The 18,518-nt window shown below is 37.5% G+C and overlaps 1 protein-coding gene across 12 annotated transcripts in view; it reads right to left on the bottom strand.

The window, feature by feature from the left end:
- ELF2 (E74 like ETS transcription factor 2) overlaps positions 1-18,518 on the bottom strand; it is a 94,526-nt gene that overhangs the window by 19,424 nt on the left and 56,584 nt on the right. For 3 of the 12 annotated variants that reach the window (XM_030313047.1, XM_030313050.1, XM_030313052.1), the window contains exon 1: positions 3,386-5,978. The exons of 7 other annotated variants lie outside the window; for them this stretch is intronic. In XM_030313047.1, the coding sequence (XP_030168907.1) occupies positions 3,386-3,443 (58 nt within the window). In that variant the 5' untranslated portion in view covers positions 3,444-5,978. Of the gene's footprint in view, positions 1-3,385; positions 5,979-18,518 lie in introns of those variants that run through there. 2 more of the 12 variants (XM_030313048.1, XM_030313049.1) reach the window with 1 other exon arrangement.

Below are 18,518 nucleotides of genomic sequence, written 5' to 3'. Positions count from 1 at the left end.
ATGTTAAGAAAGTAACATTCATTTTTCCTATAATTAGCTATATACGTTTATGTGTATATATACATACTATGTATGTATGTATGTATGTATACATAAAAATAAGCCTAAACTATATTATAGTCTCATTCAACATAAAGACCTGGCCTCAAGTTCCAATGTGGCACAAAGACTGGCTAGCAGAAATTAACCCAGTTATGTAATGACCTTACAGACATATTCATTCACATGGTGTAATGTAAAAAAAATCCCAAAAAAATCCTTCACTGTCCATTAAATATTTGAACCACTTATAATTTTAGAGCTTTAAAAATTATTAAAGATCCCCTAGTCAGTCTTGTTCTCTTACAGAAAGTGAAGCCTTAGAGAAGTCAAGTCACTAGCACACAATTAGGTTAGTGACAGTGAGATGCAGATCTTCATCTCCTGACTTCAGGGTCAAGGCTCTTTCTCATACATCACACTGTAAATGAAAGTTTTATAAAGTGTGTCAAGTCTTTACCACAAAAATATTTTCTATGTTAAAATAAAAGTGATTTTTAATAAGTAAGCTTATTTATTTCATTCTTAACTCAAACTCCTCTGACAGCATAAATGGTAATAACTAAAGCTGAAGTTGATAGCTAAAGTTGATAACTTCAAAAGGAGGAAAAGCAAAAGTGTATCCTCAGTACCTTAACATATAATAATATAGTAGTGGTAATATTAAGTGCTTTATAAACTTAGAAACAACAGTTTTGCTAACAATATTCAACTTAAAGCTTACCTCCTTCTACAAGTTTTCATTAGTATCAGTTATTATACACTAATCATCAACCTATTATAGCATTAACATTTATGTATTGCATAGATTTACATCTGTCTCCCCAATTAGACTGTAAAATCTTTATGAGGAAGAATTATGTCTAACACCCGATGACTTCCCCCAAGGGAATAAAAAAGTATCATTCTGTTTTACAAATACAAACTTCACAAACATTACTCCGCCAACATCACTGGAAATTGGCAGCAATCTAAATTTTTATTAATTTAGATCCATGATTCTTCATTTTATGGGTCACGTTTCCTCCCCAACTTTTAACTCACTGAATAATCCTTGGGTAAATCAGCAAACCTATCTCAAGTTTCCTTCTAAAACAGAGCTTGTAAAAGAGCTTCAGATTACGTGAAAATTATTGAGGAAATAATCTGAAAACAATTATATGTAAAACATATTCTTTACAGAATATTATACTCACAAGGAAACTTCAATTGTAAGATTCATAAATACTAAAGAAATGCAGTAAGACTAGAAAACAACATATAACTTAAAAACCTCTTATCAAAGGAGATAAAACTTGTGTTTTCAAATTGCAGACTGCCTATATGTTTCCACTCCAAACAAAATATCTACAGGTCTCGTTCAGCTTCGCTAATTCCAAAAGCTTATGAAAGAAATACCTTCCACTGGGAAAATTAAGCCCTCTAACATTAACAATGTTTTTCCAAATTCTGTGGGGGCTATGCTACCGTTCTCCTGGTATGTTCACAATCACTGAAAACATTTCTCGAAATGTTTCTCACAGAAATATCACTGACCCCCACAATTACAGGTATTGTTAGTACCAGTAACATGAGGCCTAAAATTCCATTCCTTCATATTATTAATGGACTGAACATACAGAAAAGGAACCAAGTTCTCGCTGTACTCTGCCTCTTATTTACTGATACTTAGGTTCTTGCTCTTACAAGAAAATAACTGTCAAATATGTTTTAATCATCACGCAGTAAACTGTGATTTTTCTTTGGGACTTTTGATATGTGTATTACATCTTACAGAATAAAAGGCTAGTCACTTATGTGTTATACAATACAGTTATATTATTCAAGACTTTATTTCAACTTAAAGCCCTTCCGTTAAATTTAGAGATACGCATTTATGTTCATGATTCTCCCCATCCGAACTACTAATTTCACACTCTCAAAGGGTAACATCTTTTTGCAACATTAGTCTTTGGTATTTCCCATCTTCCAACTCCCATAGCTGGCGATATGAAACAGAACCCGGGGAAAAGAAATATGTATGCTTTGTTGTTAGCATAAGTAAATAATATTCAAGCACTGCTACATCGATTCAGGGCCCTCACTGCGCTGTCTGCTATTAAGTAAAGCTGCTTTTTCTATGTAACTTAAGTCCGTGCCCTTCCGCTGCAGCAGTGGCGCTGCACATCCCCCACCCCCGCGGCCACTTCCGTGTTTACACTCCTCTTCCCTCCAATTCCATGCGTACATTGTCAGCTTCACTCCCGCCCAATCTTCATTGGCCCAGCGCGGGCCCAGAGTCCCGCCCCCAGAAATCAACGTTCTTATTTGGAACATCTTAGAGAGCAGATTGGAACCAAAGGCCTGTCAATCCCGCCCGTTCTGTCCTCTCCGAGGCGCTTCCGCTATGGTGGGAGGTTTGGGGGGGAGGGGAAAAGGGGGCAATTCCGTGCTGAGACTTCCCTAGGGCCAAGACTCCCTCTCGCCCGCCCCACTCCTTCACATTCACCCACTGTTTACAAAAATAACCGTTCTTCTCTGATGCCTCAACCGTCCAGGTCAGGGGTACAAAATATATTCCGTGTCCTTCCCATTCTTACCCCTAAAAAAACAACCCACGAGGGAAGGGGCATAAGCCTACTTCTTCACAGCCACCCATTAAATGAGGAAAGGGAGGCGGGCCCCTGAGAGCAACATCAACCCGGGCTATTCCACATTATTCAGTGACCCTTTCCAGAACCGTTACTCCTGAGACTGCACAAGGTGGGGACGTGAAGAGGAGGGGCAGAGCATTTTTTTGGCGGGTATCGGTCTACCGGACGTGGCCCGGGGCTGCATCGTCCACGCGGAAGTCACGGATTTGTGGACCAAGTCTCAAAGGAGAACGGAGCGGGGGTGGCGAGCGTTCACCGGAGAAGCCCGCCGCCCCCGACCGCGGGCAGTAGCGGCCTCTCCGGCCAGACAGCGTGGCAGGCGCAGCCGAGAGACAACAGCCTCACTCACTTCCTGGTTCCTCAGCAACTGGGGTGAAGCGCACAACTCGTCCGCCCCCGAGTCCCCAACTTAACTGCGGCTCGGTTCTCCGGCACCCGCTGCCAGCGCTCCGCCCGGCAGCTGCTGCCGCTGCTCGCCGAACACACCCTGAAGCGACAGCGCCAGATTCGAGGCAGGTTACTCTCCAAGGTGATCACTTCCTGATTCGTCGCCTCCATTACTTCATTCACTACCCCCCTTTCCCCCGGCCGCCCCGGTGACTGAGGTGGACACTGAACCCCCTGCACTGACCGCCACAGGGGAGTCACCCCGCCTTCTGTGCACCCCCTCTCCTGCTGCACCGATGCACAGGAGAAAAGTTCCCTGTCCTTACCAGCCCGGATGAGCAGATCCAGCTGGTTCGTGGGTCCCTCATGCAGAGACGTCGCCATGTTTATCCCGGGGCTGGAGCTGCTGCTTCACATTGACTTACACCGTGAGCAGCGGCAGCAGGGGAGGAGGCGGAACCCACGGCCGGAGATACACGCCGTGCGACCGACACACACTCACGCACTCGCACACACTCAGACGCCCGGATCCTTGCGCGTCCTCCGACAGGAAGCCGAGGCCGGCCCGCCTCCCGCCGCGGGGCTGAGAAACCCCACCACCTAACGGCAGGGGCGGCGGCGGCGGCGGCGGCGGCCGCCTCGGCTGGCAACGCGATCCTTCCGCCCCGCGTTCAGACAGGAAGTCCCGGACGCCCGCCCCGGAGAGCGGCCGCCGGCCCACGGCGAGAGACACCTGAGGCTGGAAACCGCCCCGGTAGCCGCGGCTAGGACAAGGCCCCTCGGCAGGAAGAGGCACATTTCACGCTCTGCGGAAGAAAAGTCTGCAATTGTCCCCACTTTGGAAAAAAGCCATTAATCAAATTTTCTTCCTGGAAGAGATCTAATACCTAGTCCAACAGCTGTAAATAAAGGTGGCTATTTAACTTGTTTTGGCCGTTTCAAAGCTTATGCAACATGTAACCCGTCCACTTCAAAAAGCTACACTTTAAAACAGGAATACCAACAACAAAAAAGGCATACCTACAAAATATTCTAAAAGCTTTACTTGGAAAGTTAAGTAGTTTACAACTACTTTAAGAGGCTGGCTTCGTCTTTTTTCCTCTACAGCAGTCTAAACAGGTATTTATTAGTAAACAACAGAATTTGCCAACCTCTGGGAGATTAGATTATCCTTCCCCAATTTGCTAGTCATGAAATTCTCTTCTTACCCTTTCATTTCTGTTTGGTTCATATGGAAACAAACGTATTCATTTGTATCATCTACTTTTAAAAATCTTTTTCATAGAAACAAATAAGTACATGCTAAAATACAATAGAAGAGCGAGATAAATTGCCATTTAGTGATTTTAAATTTATTGACAACACAAAATCAAACCAATAAAATGACTCAGATGAATCTTCATTAAAACAACAACAAAAAATGCTTCCCTGGTTTCAAAATTTCAGAACCTAAGTTTGAAACAAAATGTTGCCCTGAAGTTGTTTCTACATAAAATTTACATAAAACAGTGCCTCCTACAGAGTAAGTGCTCAATAAGTATTGGCTAAATACACACCAAAAAAAAATTTGGCAGTTACAAATTTAAGGTACAATTTTTATGATCTGAATTGAATGAACTGTGCTGATAATCCAAGGGGAAAAAAAGTTTTCCAGTGGTAATATTAATGCAATATTTGGCAAAAGTTTGCCCAACATGTCAGTGCAATTTTAGAATAGACTTACATAGCCCATGACTTTTTTTTTTTTTTTTCCATTTATATACTCATTTATTCTCTTGGAGCTTTGTCCTAGCCCTTCCACCATGATACCCACCCTCCCATAAAAGAACTTATATGCCATTTCCAGAGTACAACTCCCCTTAAACTCAATAAGGATCTTTCTTGCATTAGGTAAACTTTCACCTGTTGGACAAAAGGGACTATATGAGTGGTAGCTTTTTAAATCTCTAGTCAATTTAAAACAAGGATCATCTACTGATAAGCAGCATCTTAAACTGAGACAGTTTCCAGGTGGGGGATGATAAGGAAAACCAAGAAGCAATTCCTGGCTTTAGGGAAATCACTGAAATTGATAATAAATTTGAATGTCTACTCCTATCAATCAGTAGTTTTTCATGTATTTAAAAAGAAAGAGAAGCTTATTTTTTCTGGAGGCAACAGGTTAACTTGGGCTCAAAGAGGAATACACAACAGAAGAGTCAGTTTGAAGTATGATATATAACTTTTACCTCACGATTTGCATCCTGAGATATATCTTAAGAAGTCAATAGCGTGTATTTTACTCTTTGTACATCTTAATTATATGTATTTACCTCGCCTTATATTTTAAGTTCCAAGAGAAGAGAAGCTGTATCTATTCCTACCTAATACTTCACAGTATTCCTGTGTGTGTGTGTGTGTGTGTGTGTAATAACAGAAATCAATTCAGAAAGACTGGAAAGTATTACTACATATTTAAAGTTCTTGTAAAAACACAATTCCTTGGGCTTTAATGCAATTCTGCCTTGCTACTGAAACCAGACTTTCAAGAGCCACCAATATTTTTTGCAAACTAAAAATACTATATTGGAAATAGCAAGTAAGGAAAAGCTGCTGCTGGAAATATAAATTGGTACAAACTTTCAGGAAAGCAGTGTGGCATTATATATCAAGAATCTAAAAGAGGTTCATGTATTCTGACCCAGGAGTTTCATTTCCAGGGCCTAGCCTGAAGAAATGGAAGACACTCAATGGATTGATTGCTCCATTAAAAATGATATGAAGAATTTTTTTTTTTTTTTAAGGAATTGTCAAGCTGTTTTTCCTGGTGACTGTACCATTTTACATTTCCAAACCAGCACTGTATGAAGGTTCTAGTTTCTCCACATCTTGGCCAACACTTAACTATTTTTGGTCCATTTGTTTTTTCTTTTTTCTTTTTTTATTATTTTCTTTTTAAAATTTAGTACTTTTTTTTTTAAGTTTACTTATTTTGAGAGAGAGACAGAGAGAGACAGAGAACGTGCACAGGAGGGGCAGAGAGAGGGAAAGAGACAGAATCCCAAGCAGGCTCTCCACACTGTCAGCTCGGAGCCTGTTGCAGGGCTTGGACTCATAAACCATGAGATCATAACCTGAGCCGAAATCAAGAGCCAGATACCTAACCAACTGAGTCACGTTTGAAGAATTTTTAACAACACAGTAAAATAGTAAAAATATAAATGTGCCAAGATTTAATTACATATGTATTTGTTCCACACAATATGACCCAAACCATGTAGTACATGTGAATGTATGTATATATAATATGTATACGTATATAGTATACACACACATTCACACACATTCATCTGCATTTCTCAAGTCTTCAAGATTAAGCAGGTATTAATAAGCAGAATAAAAAACTGAGTAAGAATAGATAGGTTAGCATGGTAGACACTTTAGAGCAAATTCACATTCTGCTAATAACATTACAGAAAGGTATCTCCTACACTAAACTTACTGCTCTATATTAGCAAGGGAAAAAAGATAAATAGCTAACTTTTTGGAAAAAATTTTTAATGTTTATTTTTTATATTGGGGGGCGGGGGGGAGGGGACAGAATCTAAAGCAGGCTCCAGGCTCCAAGCTGTAAGTTGTCAGCACAGAGCCTGACAGCCTGCTGCAGGGCTTGAACTCACAACCAAGGACATCATGACCTGAGCTGAAGTTGGATGCTTAACCAACTGAGCCACCCAGGCCCCTGATAAATAGCTAACTCTTACTGAAATAAAAGCTAGTGGTTCCATGGTGTAATGGTCAGCACTCCGGACTCTGAAATAAAAGCTACTATGCTAAATGCTTTACCTTTGCTTTTTTCACATATTCCTCTCTACATTTCTGTGAAATGTATATTACCATTGTGCTCATTTTATAGATGTGGAATCTAAGGTTCCGTGAGCAAGGTCATCGAGTTAATGGGAGGCAGGGCCAGGATTTGAACCCAAACACTGACTCTAAGAGCCCTTACTCTCAAACGCTACCCAAGCACCAAAGTAACAAGGCCTTCTTATCTGTTACAATGCATTTAGTACCTGTCCATTTTCTTTCTTGTCTGAAAATTAGTTTATATTCCTCCCTTCAAAAGGTGGAACCTAATTCCCCTCTCCCTTTGTGTGTGGGCTGGACTTAATGACTCACTTATAACAAATAGCATAAAACTCAAGTGATGATGCAGAACTTCAGAAACTGTCTGCTTGATCTCTTCCTCTTGGGTCACTCTCTCCAAGGAAGCCAACCACCATGTTATAAGTACACTCAAGTAACTATGCAGAGAGGCCTTTCAGGCAAGAAAACAGGGCATCTTGCCAACAGTCTTGTGTCTGAGCTATCTAGAAGACAGACCCCTCCCCCCTACCCCCCAGCCCTAATCAAGCCTTCAGGGGACTGCAGCCTCACGAAAATCCCTGAGCTAGAACCATGCAAATAAGCCACTCCCCAATCCTTAACCTTAAAAACTACCCAGGCCCTTGGGCAGCTCAGTCGGTTAAACATCTGACTTCAGCTAAGGTCGTGATCTCACAGTTTGGCTGGAGAATTTGAGTCCCGCATCAGGCTCTATGCTGTCAGCACAGAGTCCACTTCAGATCCTCTGTCTCCCTCTCTCTCTGCCCCTCCCCTGCTCACGCTCTGTCTCTCTCTCAAAATAAATAAATAAACATCCATAAAGTATTATTAAAATGAAGGCGTTTGAACTCAAAGTCACATATTCATTTATTCAACAAAGAATTATCTAGCACTTACTTTGAGCAAGTTTCTATCATAGGTACCTATTATCACACCTGGTAACACTACGTTATATTAACAAAAGAAAAGAATTAAGCCTTCCTAATTCACATAGAACTCCCACTAATGGTGAAGTCCTTAGAGACAGTATGATGTACAAAATTGCTTATACATGAAATTAGGGAAGAGTGAGTATATACTACATTTTTAACTATCACCCAGGAAAGTTAAATTATTTATATGTATAAAAGCCTTCATAAAGCATACATTTTTAATGAGGGGTTCACAAAGGCAAAATTTTGTTAGGACAATGTGCATTTTTCTAAGGAGAAGAGTCATGGCTATTTTTAGACTCTCAAAGAAATCTATGACTCCTAACAGTTATTTCATCATAAATTATCTTGCCGTATCCATTTAAGGACCACGAAAACCCTACAGTGAGTAAGGACTCAGTATGTACCGTTTTGAAGGCGGATGGTTTGGTTTAGGTTTTCTGCATTTTACTTAAGTTATTCCCGGGCCCGACTCTTCCTTGAGCTTACTGTCTCTACACTCTATAGTTTACACTGGGTGACACACAGCTTCGGATTCTTAGAAGCCACTCCTAAAAGACCGTCAATTGATTATTGTAGCTGGTTTTTTCTAATGGATATTAGAGAAACAACTCTTTCCAAATAGCATTTATTAAGTGCCCATATGTACAGGACACCCTGCAAAATGAGTTTAAATAGTTAACGATCTCTGTATTTCAGATAACATTTATGACAGCTGATTTCAAGGGTTTGGGTTCTTTATTATCATTAAAGAATTTGTAGAATCTTGAATACTCTGTAAAAATCTTTTTCAATTCTTATGAAACTTTCTAAGAGCTAATACATAATTCCCATTTAGCATGTTTATGAAAAAATTAACAACGGAGTTCTTAACTAAGATCTATTGCAACTCTAGGTTAAATTCTATCTTGAGTGATTCCAAAAGGAATATTCGGATTAACTAATTTCTTCCCCTCTCACAATACAGCTTCTGCGTGCTACCTACCAAAAAATTCCTCAGAGGTCAACACTGAGCTTTTAATTGCCAAACCCAGCCAACTCCTCTTAGTCCTCCAAACGAATGACATTATTGGCCACCCCTTAATGAAATCCTTCCCTTCGTTTGATTTTCATGAGAATTAACTGCCTGGCTTTGTTTTTTTTCCTATTTGTTTCTTTTCAGTTGATTTCACCCATTTCTCCACAACCCTTAAAGGTGGCTGTCCTCCCAAAGTGTGATCCTTAACCATCTTCTCTCTTCATTCTTCACTCTCTCAAGAATGTTATTACCCATCCAACACTAGTGTTTTCAATATTATTTCTCTACTGATCAAAAATCAGTATCTCAAGGCCTGACTTATTATTTTTTTTAGCTCTAGGCTCTAATTTCCAATGTTATGGTAAACATCTTTATTGGGCTAACCCACTGGTACCTAAAGGTCTTTTTTTTTTTTTTAATATTTATTTATTTTGAGAGAGGTGGGGCAGGGAGGCAGAGAGAGAGAGAAGGAGAAACAGAATCCCAAACAGGCTCCTCCACACTATCAGAACAGAGCTGGACACAGGGCTCGAACTCACAAACTGTGAGATCATGACCTGAGCTGAAATCAAGAGTCAGATGGACGCTTAACCAACTGAGCCACCCAAGCGCCCCTAAAGATCTTTTATCTACAAATCTCCTATCAACAACATTACCATCTTCCCAGGCTAGAAATCTGCATCATCTATGATCCTAGTTTAGGTATTCATGTATTATACAATTTTTGAGAAGGATTCAAAACCTACGTGAAATTATAAAACATAATGTAACAAACATTTATCTTTCCAACATCCAGAACAACAACTGTTAACATTTTGTTATTTATGCCTGAAGATGCTTTTTTCCCCCCTAAGAAATAACACATTACAGGGTAAGATAACATCTTTCAGGCCTACTCTCAGTTCTCATTCACCATTTCATTTCCAAAGAAACCACTATCATTAAGTTTTATGTATATTCTTCTAGTCTATTTTTTACATTTGTGTGTGTGTGTGTGTGTGTGTGTGTGTGTGTGTGTCTGTCCCAGAATAATTTATACTATTATTTTGCATGCTTTGGGTACATAAATGACATTATTCTATATACACCATTCTAAAATTTACTTTTTTTCATTCAAGATTTACATTCTATCCATGCCGGCATAAATAAATATTGCTATGCTTTTTAGATGCTGCAAAATATTCCAATGCATGAATTTACCCCATTTTATTCATCAAATTATCTACTGGTAGGCAAATAAATTTATTTCCATTTTCACTTTAATGAACAATGCTGCAAAAAATTCTTATCTAAACACGTATGCTAGGGGTGTCTGGGTGGCTCAGTCTGTTGGACATTCGACTTCGGCTCAGGTTATGATCTCATGGTTCGTGGGTTCAAGCCCCACATCGGGCTCTGTGCTGACAGCTCAGAGCCTGGAGCCTGCTTCTGATTCTGTCTCCCTCTCTCTGCCCCTCCCTGGCTTGCACTCTCTGTCTCTCTCCCTCTCTCTCAAAACTAAACATTAAAAAAAAACATGTACGCTAGAGTTAGTTCACTGTATATACCTACAAATAGAATTTTTATAGAATAGAATAAGTACATTTTTAATTTTATATGTTACTCTATCCGAAGTATCTATGCAAGTCTAAAATCCCATCAGTGATGTGGTAAAAGTTTCCATTTTTCTCAAATTCTTGTCAATACAAGATATAATCAGACTTTAAAAAGTCTATTGGGTGACAAGAAAATTTTCATTGTTGTATTAATTTGCATATACTTAATAAGTACTGGGGATACTTTTTCATATACTTACTGGCCCCCTATAAATTGCCTAGTCATATCCATTGTCATTTTTCTAGGATACTTTTTGTCTTAATGAGGTATAGAATGTCAACATATCATAGATAATAATTCAGATATGTGTTGCAAATATCTTCTGCCAACCTGCTGTTTGACTTTTAATTTGGTTGGTCTATAGTATCCTTTGTCCTATAAAAACTTTACATTTTGATGTAGTAAAATTAATATGTGTTTTAATGTATGTTAAATAGTCCCTGGAATAAAAAGGAAATCATAAAGAACTTAAGAAATATTTAGAAATGAATTACAATTAAAATATAACATGTCAAACTAGGTGTGGCATAGCTAAAACAGTACTTCAGAGGTCAGGAGATGAAAAGGTTTAAAAATAAGCTAAGCATTCAACTCATAAAGATGGAAAAGTCAACAGAACAAAACCAAAGAAACAGAAGGAAAGACATAAAAAAGAGTAGGAAAAATGAAATAGAGAACAGTAATTTTAAAAAACAGAAAAGATTCACAAAACCAAAAGATGGTTTTGAAAAGATTAATAAAATAGACCTCAGCAAGAGTCATCAAGAAAAGAAGTTGCAAATATAAAACAAAATGGGAGAAATAACCATAAGTACAATAGATATAGAAAATAAGAAATCAGTATTCTAAACAATTGTATGTTAAGCTTAAATGTGGATGAATTATATAAAGAAACTGTATAAATTATATAAAGAAAAAATGAATAGTAAGTAGTAGAGAAATTAAAATGTAGTCCACAACCTCCTCTCCATATTATTTGTGAAAAGTCCTAAACTTAAAACAGAGCATGGAGAATCCATCAGTTAACTGACCACATCGAAAGATTAAAGGAGAAAAATTGTAACTTACCAAAAAATGCAGAAAAAGCATTGGATAAGACTCCATATTTATGTATAACTAATACAAAAATAAAACCAAAAGCACAGATGGGAATTCTTTATACACTAAAACCTACAACAAACATTACACTTTAGATTACAACTTTAGCTACACTCCCTTCAAGATTAGGAACAAAACAGGGATGCCAATTAGTATCACTACTCTTCAACATATTAGAGTTCTTTACCGACATTATAAGAAAAGAAAAAAATGTGAGATAAGCAGAAAAAATAGAAGACCAGTAAGCTCCCAAATGAGCCACAGATGACCACAAATAGGTAAGTAAGTCCAGCCATCTCAGCAGAACCACATAGCTAACCCACAGTCTCAGGAAAATCCATAACTAGTTCTTGTTTCAGGCCAATAAATTTGGGGTTGGTTTGCTATGCAACAATAGCTGATACAAGTAAGGAGTGATGGGTATCCGTTACTGGTTAACTTATAAAGGTAAAATGTAATGGGTATCTATCCTGGAGTATTGTGTGGCAACATATTACATATACACAAAGCAACATGCATGGATATTAAGAACAGTACTTACTAAAAAATGTAGCAAACAGATACATAATACCATTTATATAAATGTTAAATATGTACAATAGGATATACACAATGTTACAAAATATGGCTTGATCAAATTAAAGTCAATGCTTATGAGGAAGGGAGATGTGATTGTCGTATACATAAAAAGGATAGAAAGGAATAGATCAATTGAAACAATAAAACGAGGGTGTGAAGTATCCTCTTACTTTTTTTTTTCCTATGTAAAAAGCCAACTATCTTAATATAATTGATTGATAGCCCATCCTTTCCCACCGATTTATAAATCTATGTCTATTATATACCAGGTTTATAAATACATGCTTACTCGGTTTCTGGGGTTTCTATTCTATTCTATCCTAATGAACTATTTGTCTGTGCGCCAATAACACATTTAAAATTTTTCTAGGGCTATATAATCATTCCTTAAAGATAGGAGCGCAAGTACTCTACACTTTGCTCTTCTGCAGAATTGTCTAGATTATTTTTGATCTTTATCTAAGAGTTTATCAACTCCACCAAAAACAATACCTGTTAAGATTTTGACTGGAATTGTGCTAAATTTATAGATTGGGGAAGAATTAACAGTTTTACCTTGTCCATCTTTCCATGTGTGTTTGTGGGTTAAAGACGAAAGGAATTTCCTCCTAAGTTATATATCTCTTCATTTATTTATGCTCCTCAATAAAGTTATATTCTTATTTTCATGAAAGTATTGCATATTATTGTTAAGATTTATTCCTAGGGGTGCCTGGGTGGCTCAGTCAATTGAGTGTCTGACTCTTGATTTTGGCTCAGCTCATGATCTCCTGGTTCATGGGATCGAGCCACGCTGTGAACAAGGAGCCTGCTTGGGCTTCTCTCTCTCTCTCTCTCTCTCTCTCTCTCTCTCTCTCTCTCTCTCCCCCTCTCCTTCCCTCTCCCTCCCTCCCTCTCTCTCTCTCTCTGCCCTGCTTGCGTGTGTGGACAAACATTCTCTCTCTCTCAAAATAAATGGATGAACATCTTTAAAAAAAGATTTATTCCTAGATACCTAAGGTTTTTTTACTATTATGAATGGGATCTTTTTGTTTCACTTTGATTTTTTTATTTTTAAATTTTTATTATTGAAGTATAGCTGACATACAAGGTTAGATCAGTTTCAGGTGTATAAAAACACAGTGATTCAACAATTCTATATATTACTAAGTGCTTACTAGAATAAGTGTGGTCATCATTTATCACCAGATAATGTTTTTACAATATTATTCACTATATTCTATGTGCATGTATAGCCTCATGACTTATTTATATTTTATAATTGGAGGTCTCTACTTCTTGATCCCCTTCACCTATTTTGCCCATCCCCCCACCTTCCCTCCCCTCTATCAACCAACACTTTGTTCTCTGTATCTATGGATCTGTTTCTGGTTTTTATTTGTTTTCTTAAGTTACACACATTTATAAATGGAACCAGATGATATTTGTCTTCCTCTGTCTGACTTATTTCATTTAGCATATTATACCCTCTAGGTCCATCCTAGAGCCATATTATACCCTCTAAGTTCATCCTAGAGCCATGTTGTTACAAATGGCAAGATCTCATTCTGTTTTTTTGGCTGAGTATTATTCTTGTGTGTGTGTGTGTGTGTGTGTGTGTGTGTGTGTGTGTGTGAGCGCTCACACATGCACACATGCATACCACATCTTTATTATTTTCTGATTATTGTTCTTGTATACAGCAACCCTGATGAACTCTCTAAAGCAGATTTAAAATCTATGCATTTTCTTAAATTTTATGTGTTAATTAAACCATTTGTGAATACCAGATTTGTTTCTTCCCTTCTGATCTTCATACTTTTTATTTCTTTTTCTTATTTACATTTGCTAGGACCCCCATAAAAAATGTTAGTTAGTAGAGATGATAGCTGGCATCCTGTTCCCCTACTAATTATGGTATTTGCCATAATTTTTAATATAGATACCTCATTAAGCCCCAATCCAGATTAAAAGTCTCAGAAGATGGTGAATTTTAACAAATGCTTTTACACCTACTGAAATGATTGTACGGGTTTTCTCTTTTAGTCTATTCATATGGCAGATTAACAGATTTTCCTTTTTCTTAATTTTTTTTTAAGTTTATTTACTTATTTTGAGAGAAAGAGAGAGAGAGGATGAGTGGGGCAGGGGCAGACAGCAAGGGAGAGAGAGAACCCCAAGCAGGCTCCACACTCAGCACAGAGCCCCAAGTGGGGTTTGATCTCAGGACCATGAGATCATGACCTGAGCTGAAATCAAGAGTTGGACGCTTAACTGACAGAGCCACAAAGTGCTTCAACAGATTTTCTAATAGCCTTCTTTGCCTCCTAGAATGCAGTTAGTCACTATGTGTTTTTTAATTAGCACTAGATTTACTATTATTTATTTAGAATATTTGTAGCTATGATCATACATAAATTCAGCAAGAAATTTTCTTCTTTTTATATTGGGTCAATTTTATTTTTTTTTTAATTTTTTTTTCAACGTTTATTTATTTTGGGGACAGAGAGAGACAGAGCATGAACGGGGGAGGGGCAGAGAGAGAGGGAGACACAGCATCGGAAACAGGCTCCAGGCTCTGAGCCATCAGCCCAGAGCCCGACGCGGGGCTTGAACTCACGGACCACGAGATCATGACCTGGCTGAAGTCGGACGCTTAACCGACTGCGCCACCCAGGCGCCCCGTATTGGGTCAATTTTAAAGTAAAGTTATACTACCTCCATAAATGAGTTGGAAAGCTTTCCCTCTTTACTGTTTCCATAATAGTTTGTATATAATAGGGAGTATGTATCCCTTGACATTTTAGTAATAGACCTCGGTCTGGTGGATTTTATTTGAATGAGGGAATACATGTGTAAAATTAAAGAACTTAAAAAGTTGATTTGAATGTTTTCTATTTCTTCTTGAATCAATTGTAACTTATATATATATTTTTTTCATTGTCCATAGGTTTTCAAAATCCTTGGTAACAGGTCATTCATAGTAGTTTCTTATGATTTCCAAACTCTATTCTACTGGTCATTTTTTTTTTCTTCACAGTGCTCATTTTTCTTTGGTCTGTCTTTACAGAGGTTCATCCATTTTTTAAAACTTATGGTTTCATCAATAATCTATTTTCTATTTCATTAATATTGACTTTTATCTTTATCATTTCCTTTCATTTACTTAATTTGATTTATTCTGTTGGTCTTTTATTAACATCTAAATGCTCACTATATCAATCTTTCATATTCTCCAATAAATGCATTTAGAGCTACTAAATTTTCCAGTGAGTTCTATTTCAATTACATCTCAAATTTCTATATGCAACGCTTTCATTGTTATTTCATTGCTAATGTTTTATAATTTTCATTTTCTCTTTCATCAGTTAATGAGTTTTTAGTTGCCAGTGTAAAGTATTTTGATTTTCACTTCATTGTTGGTTTCTAATATATCTTGTATTAGGATGACATGATAAAATTTTGAATGATATGGATTTTCTGGACATCGTTGAGATTCCTCTATGACCTAGTACACAGTTAAAAACCGACCTAAATATATCTGGAAAAAAGTGTATGGGGTTGTATTTTATTAGGTTAGCTACAATGTTCTATTCGCCTGGGTGGCTCAGTTGGTTGAGCGTCCAAGTCTTGATTTCAACTCAGGTCATGATCTCATGGTTTGTGACACTGAGCCCCATGTCGGTTTCTGAGTAAATAAACTTTTTAAAAAATGTTCTATAAATCTCTACTTTATGAAGTCTGTAAGTCCTATGGTTCAAATCTTTGATCCCATTTTTAATTTTGTATCTGCTTGATTTTGCAATTTTGGCTGAGGTGTACCGAAGTCCCATTGTTTTGTAGGAATGTCTACGTCTCCTTGCAATTCTGAAAGGTTTTGCTTTAAATGATATTTCAAAGCTATGTTGTTAGATGCACATAGGTTTATGATGATTTATATTTTCTGGATTGTTCCTTTTAGCAGTCTGAAGAGTCTCCATAGCAATTAAAAATTTTCACCCTAAATTCTATTTTATTATACCAGCTTCCTTTGGTTAGCATTTTTCAGGTGAATATTTTTTTTCTATCCTTTTTATTATTTACATCATTTTGTTTTGTGTTATCTGTTAAAAATAACACAGGCTCATGTTAAGATCACAACAGGTTATTTTAATATGATTTCTGATGTTTTGGACTTACTTCTACTATCTTGATTTATTATTTGTATTTCCATTTTTTCTCCTTTGTTGCCTTTTGTTAGATTTCATCACGTTTAGTTTATTTCCTACCCCCAACTTAGTATTCTGGAAGCTATACCTTCTATTTCTATTATTTCAGTATGTTCTAGTTGCTTAAAATAAATGTCCTTCTTTTCACTTCTCAATTTCTCCAGCTCACATTTCACCCAGTTCCTAACTATTTTATTCAACGGCTACCATAATCTGGTTCCACTCTATCTTTCTAGCCTTATCTCTCTCTACCATATGCCACTACAAAGCCTAATCTAAATAAAATCCAAAATTCCTGACATTGTTCTGGTTCATGATGTCTTCTCATTCACTCACCCATCAATAAATAATTTATTGAAAACCTATTTGGTGCCTAGCTCTGAGCAATACCAGTAAACACAAAGGATAAGCCCTCTGGTTTTATGAAGCATCATGTGGAAACATTAAACAAGTAAATATAAATAGAACAGAACTTAATGAATACATGAATACATGGTAATGTACTGAATAATGAATACACGGTAATTGGCTCCCATCTTCCACTCTACCCTCAAACCGTCACTGGAGTACACAACTACCCACCAGGTGGCACCAAACCACAGCCGGACCTTAGACTGATCTGGATGCCATAGTCTGAGTCCTGGAACCCCTTTCACACACGTCTTTCTCCACACAGCTTGTCTCGGGCTGTTTTATTAAACTCACAATAATGCCATGTTCCATGCAATTTGAGGTTTTGGGAATTATTTACCCTCACATTGTGGGAGTTTATTGTATCAAAGTTGTAGGTGCTAACCAAAAAAGAAAAATGGGGGGCTATGACAAAAATAACAGAACAGTCCTAATGGAGATTGACTTTTTATCAGCTAAACGCAATATTTCTCTTAGAAAGTGACATTTAAACTGAGATCTAAAGGATGACCAGGAGTAAGAAACTGAAAAATGGAAAGCACTCTGTCCCAGAAAGCAAATGGTGTATATGAGTACCATGTGAAGGTAAATTTTAGATTAATGGAAATGCGAAAAGACAACAGTGTGTATATGTGTGTATATATATAAAAGACAACAGTGTGCAAATGGGGGGAGGGGGATGTATATAATTCATCAGAGTATAAATGCTTCAGAGCTTGGGCTTACAACCTGAATTTAAATCCTTGCTCCACCACTTAAATAGCTGTCCAACCTTGGAAAAGTTATTCACAGCCTAGGGTTGTTGAAAGTATTAAATATATTAATATGTAAAGACCTAAGAACTATTCCTGGCAATATGGTAAATACATTTTAAATGTTACGGTTTTGTTTTTGTTGCTATTATTGTTGTTATTGTTTCTAGATGGATGAGAGGAGACAAAATATTCAGTGTCTTGAAGGCCATGTTAAAAATTATGAATATTATCCTAAGTGCAATTAGAACCCACTGCAAGGTTTTAGGGAAGGGAATGTAATGATTAAATTTATAAATATATATTTTAAATCACTTTGGTTACTATATAAAGAATGGATTGTTTGGAGTGAAAGGCAGAAGGGCCAAGAGTGAAAATAAGAACACCAGTTAGAAGGCCAATGACCATGGTCATAACTCACATAAAATAACTACAGATTAGTCTAGGCTAGGAGCAATGACGATGGAAAGAAACTGGTAGATTCAAGATATATTTTGGAGGCAAAATTGAAAACTGACATGATCTGGTTTTGGGCTAGGAGGTAAGGTAGAAGAAGGTATAAATGATGACTTCTCAACCAGAAAATCTTTTGCTGCTGAACAAAGATTCTTTGTCTACCAAACTTTCTTTAGTCAGGCTCCTGAACCTTCTCCTAGGCCCATCTGTGTACTTCCTTGTAAAATCCCATTCTAACAAGAACTCTAAGTCAGTTTAGCTAGTCTGTTTAGAATCCCCCATCCTCCATATCTGATTACTCTCCATATCTAATCGGGTTCCTCATCCTTCCCAAATCCCCAGCTAATGTGTGATCATCCTGGCCTGTCTTTAGCAAGAATCTGTTTAACCAGAACCCCCACCCCTCCATTCCTGATGTTTTCTCTTAGAAATTTTCCATCCAATGACTCTGCTCCTTGGCCATAAATTACCACTTGCTTATGCTGCACTCAGAGTTGAGCCCACTCTCTCTCTCCCTCACTGCAAAATCATGTAACAGTGGTCTCTATCCTTATCATAATAGTACC

This window comes from Lynx canadensis, chromosome B1 (genome assembly GCF_007474595.2).
Source record: "Lynx canadensis isolate LIC74 chromosome B1, mLynCan4.pri.v2, whole genome shotgun sequence".
Lineage (NCBI taxonomy): Eukaryota > Metazoa > Chordata > Mammalia > Carnivora > Felidae > Lynx > Lynx canadensis.
Note: the sequence above shows the minus strand (reverse complement) of the source record. Positions and strands in the feature narration are given on the sequence as shown.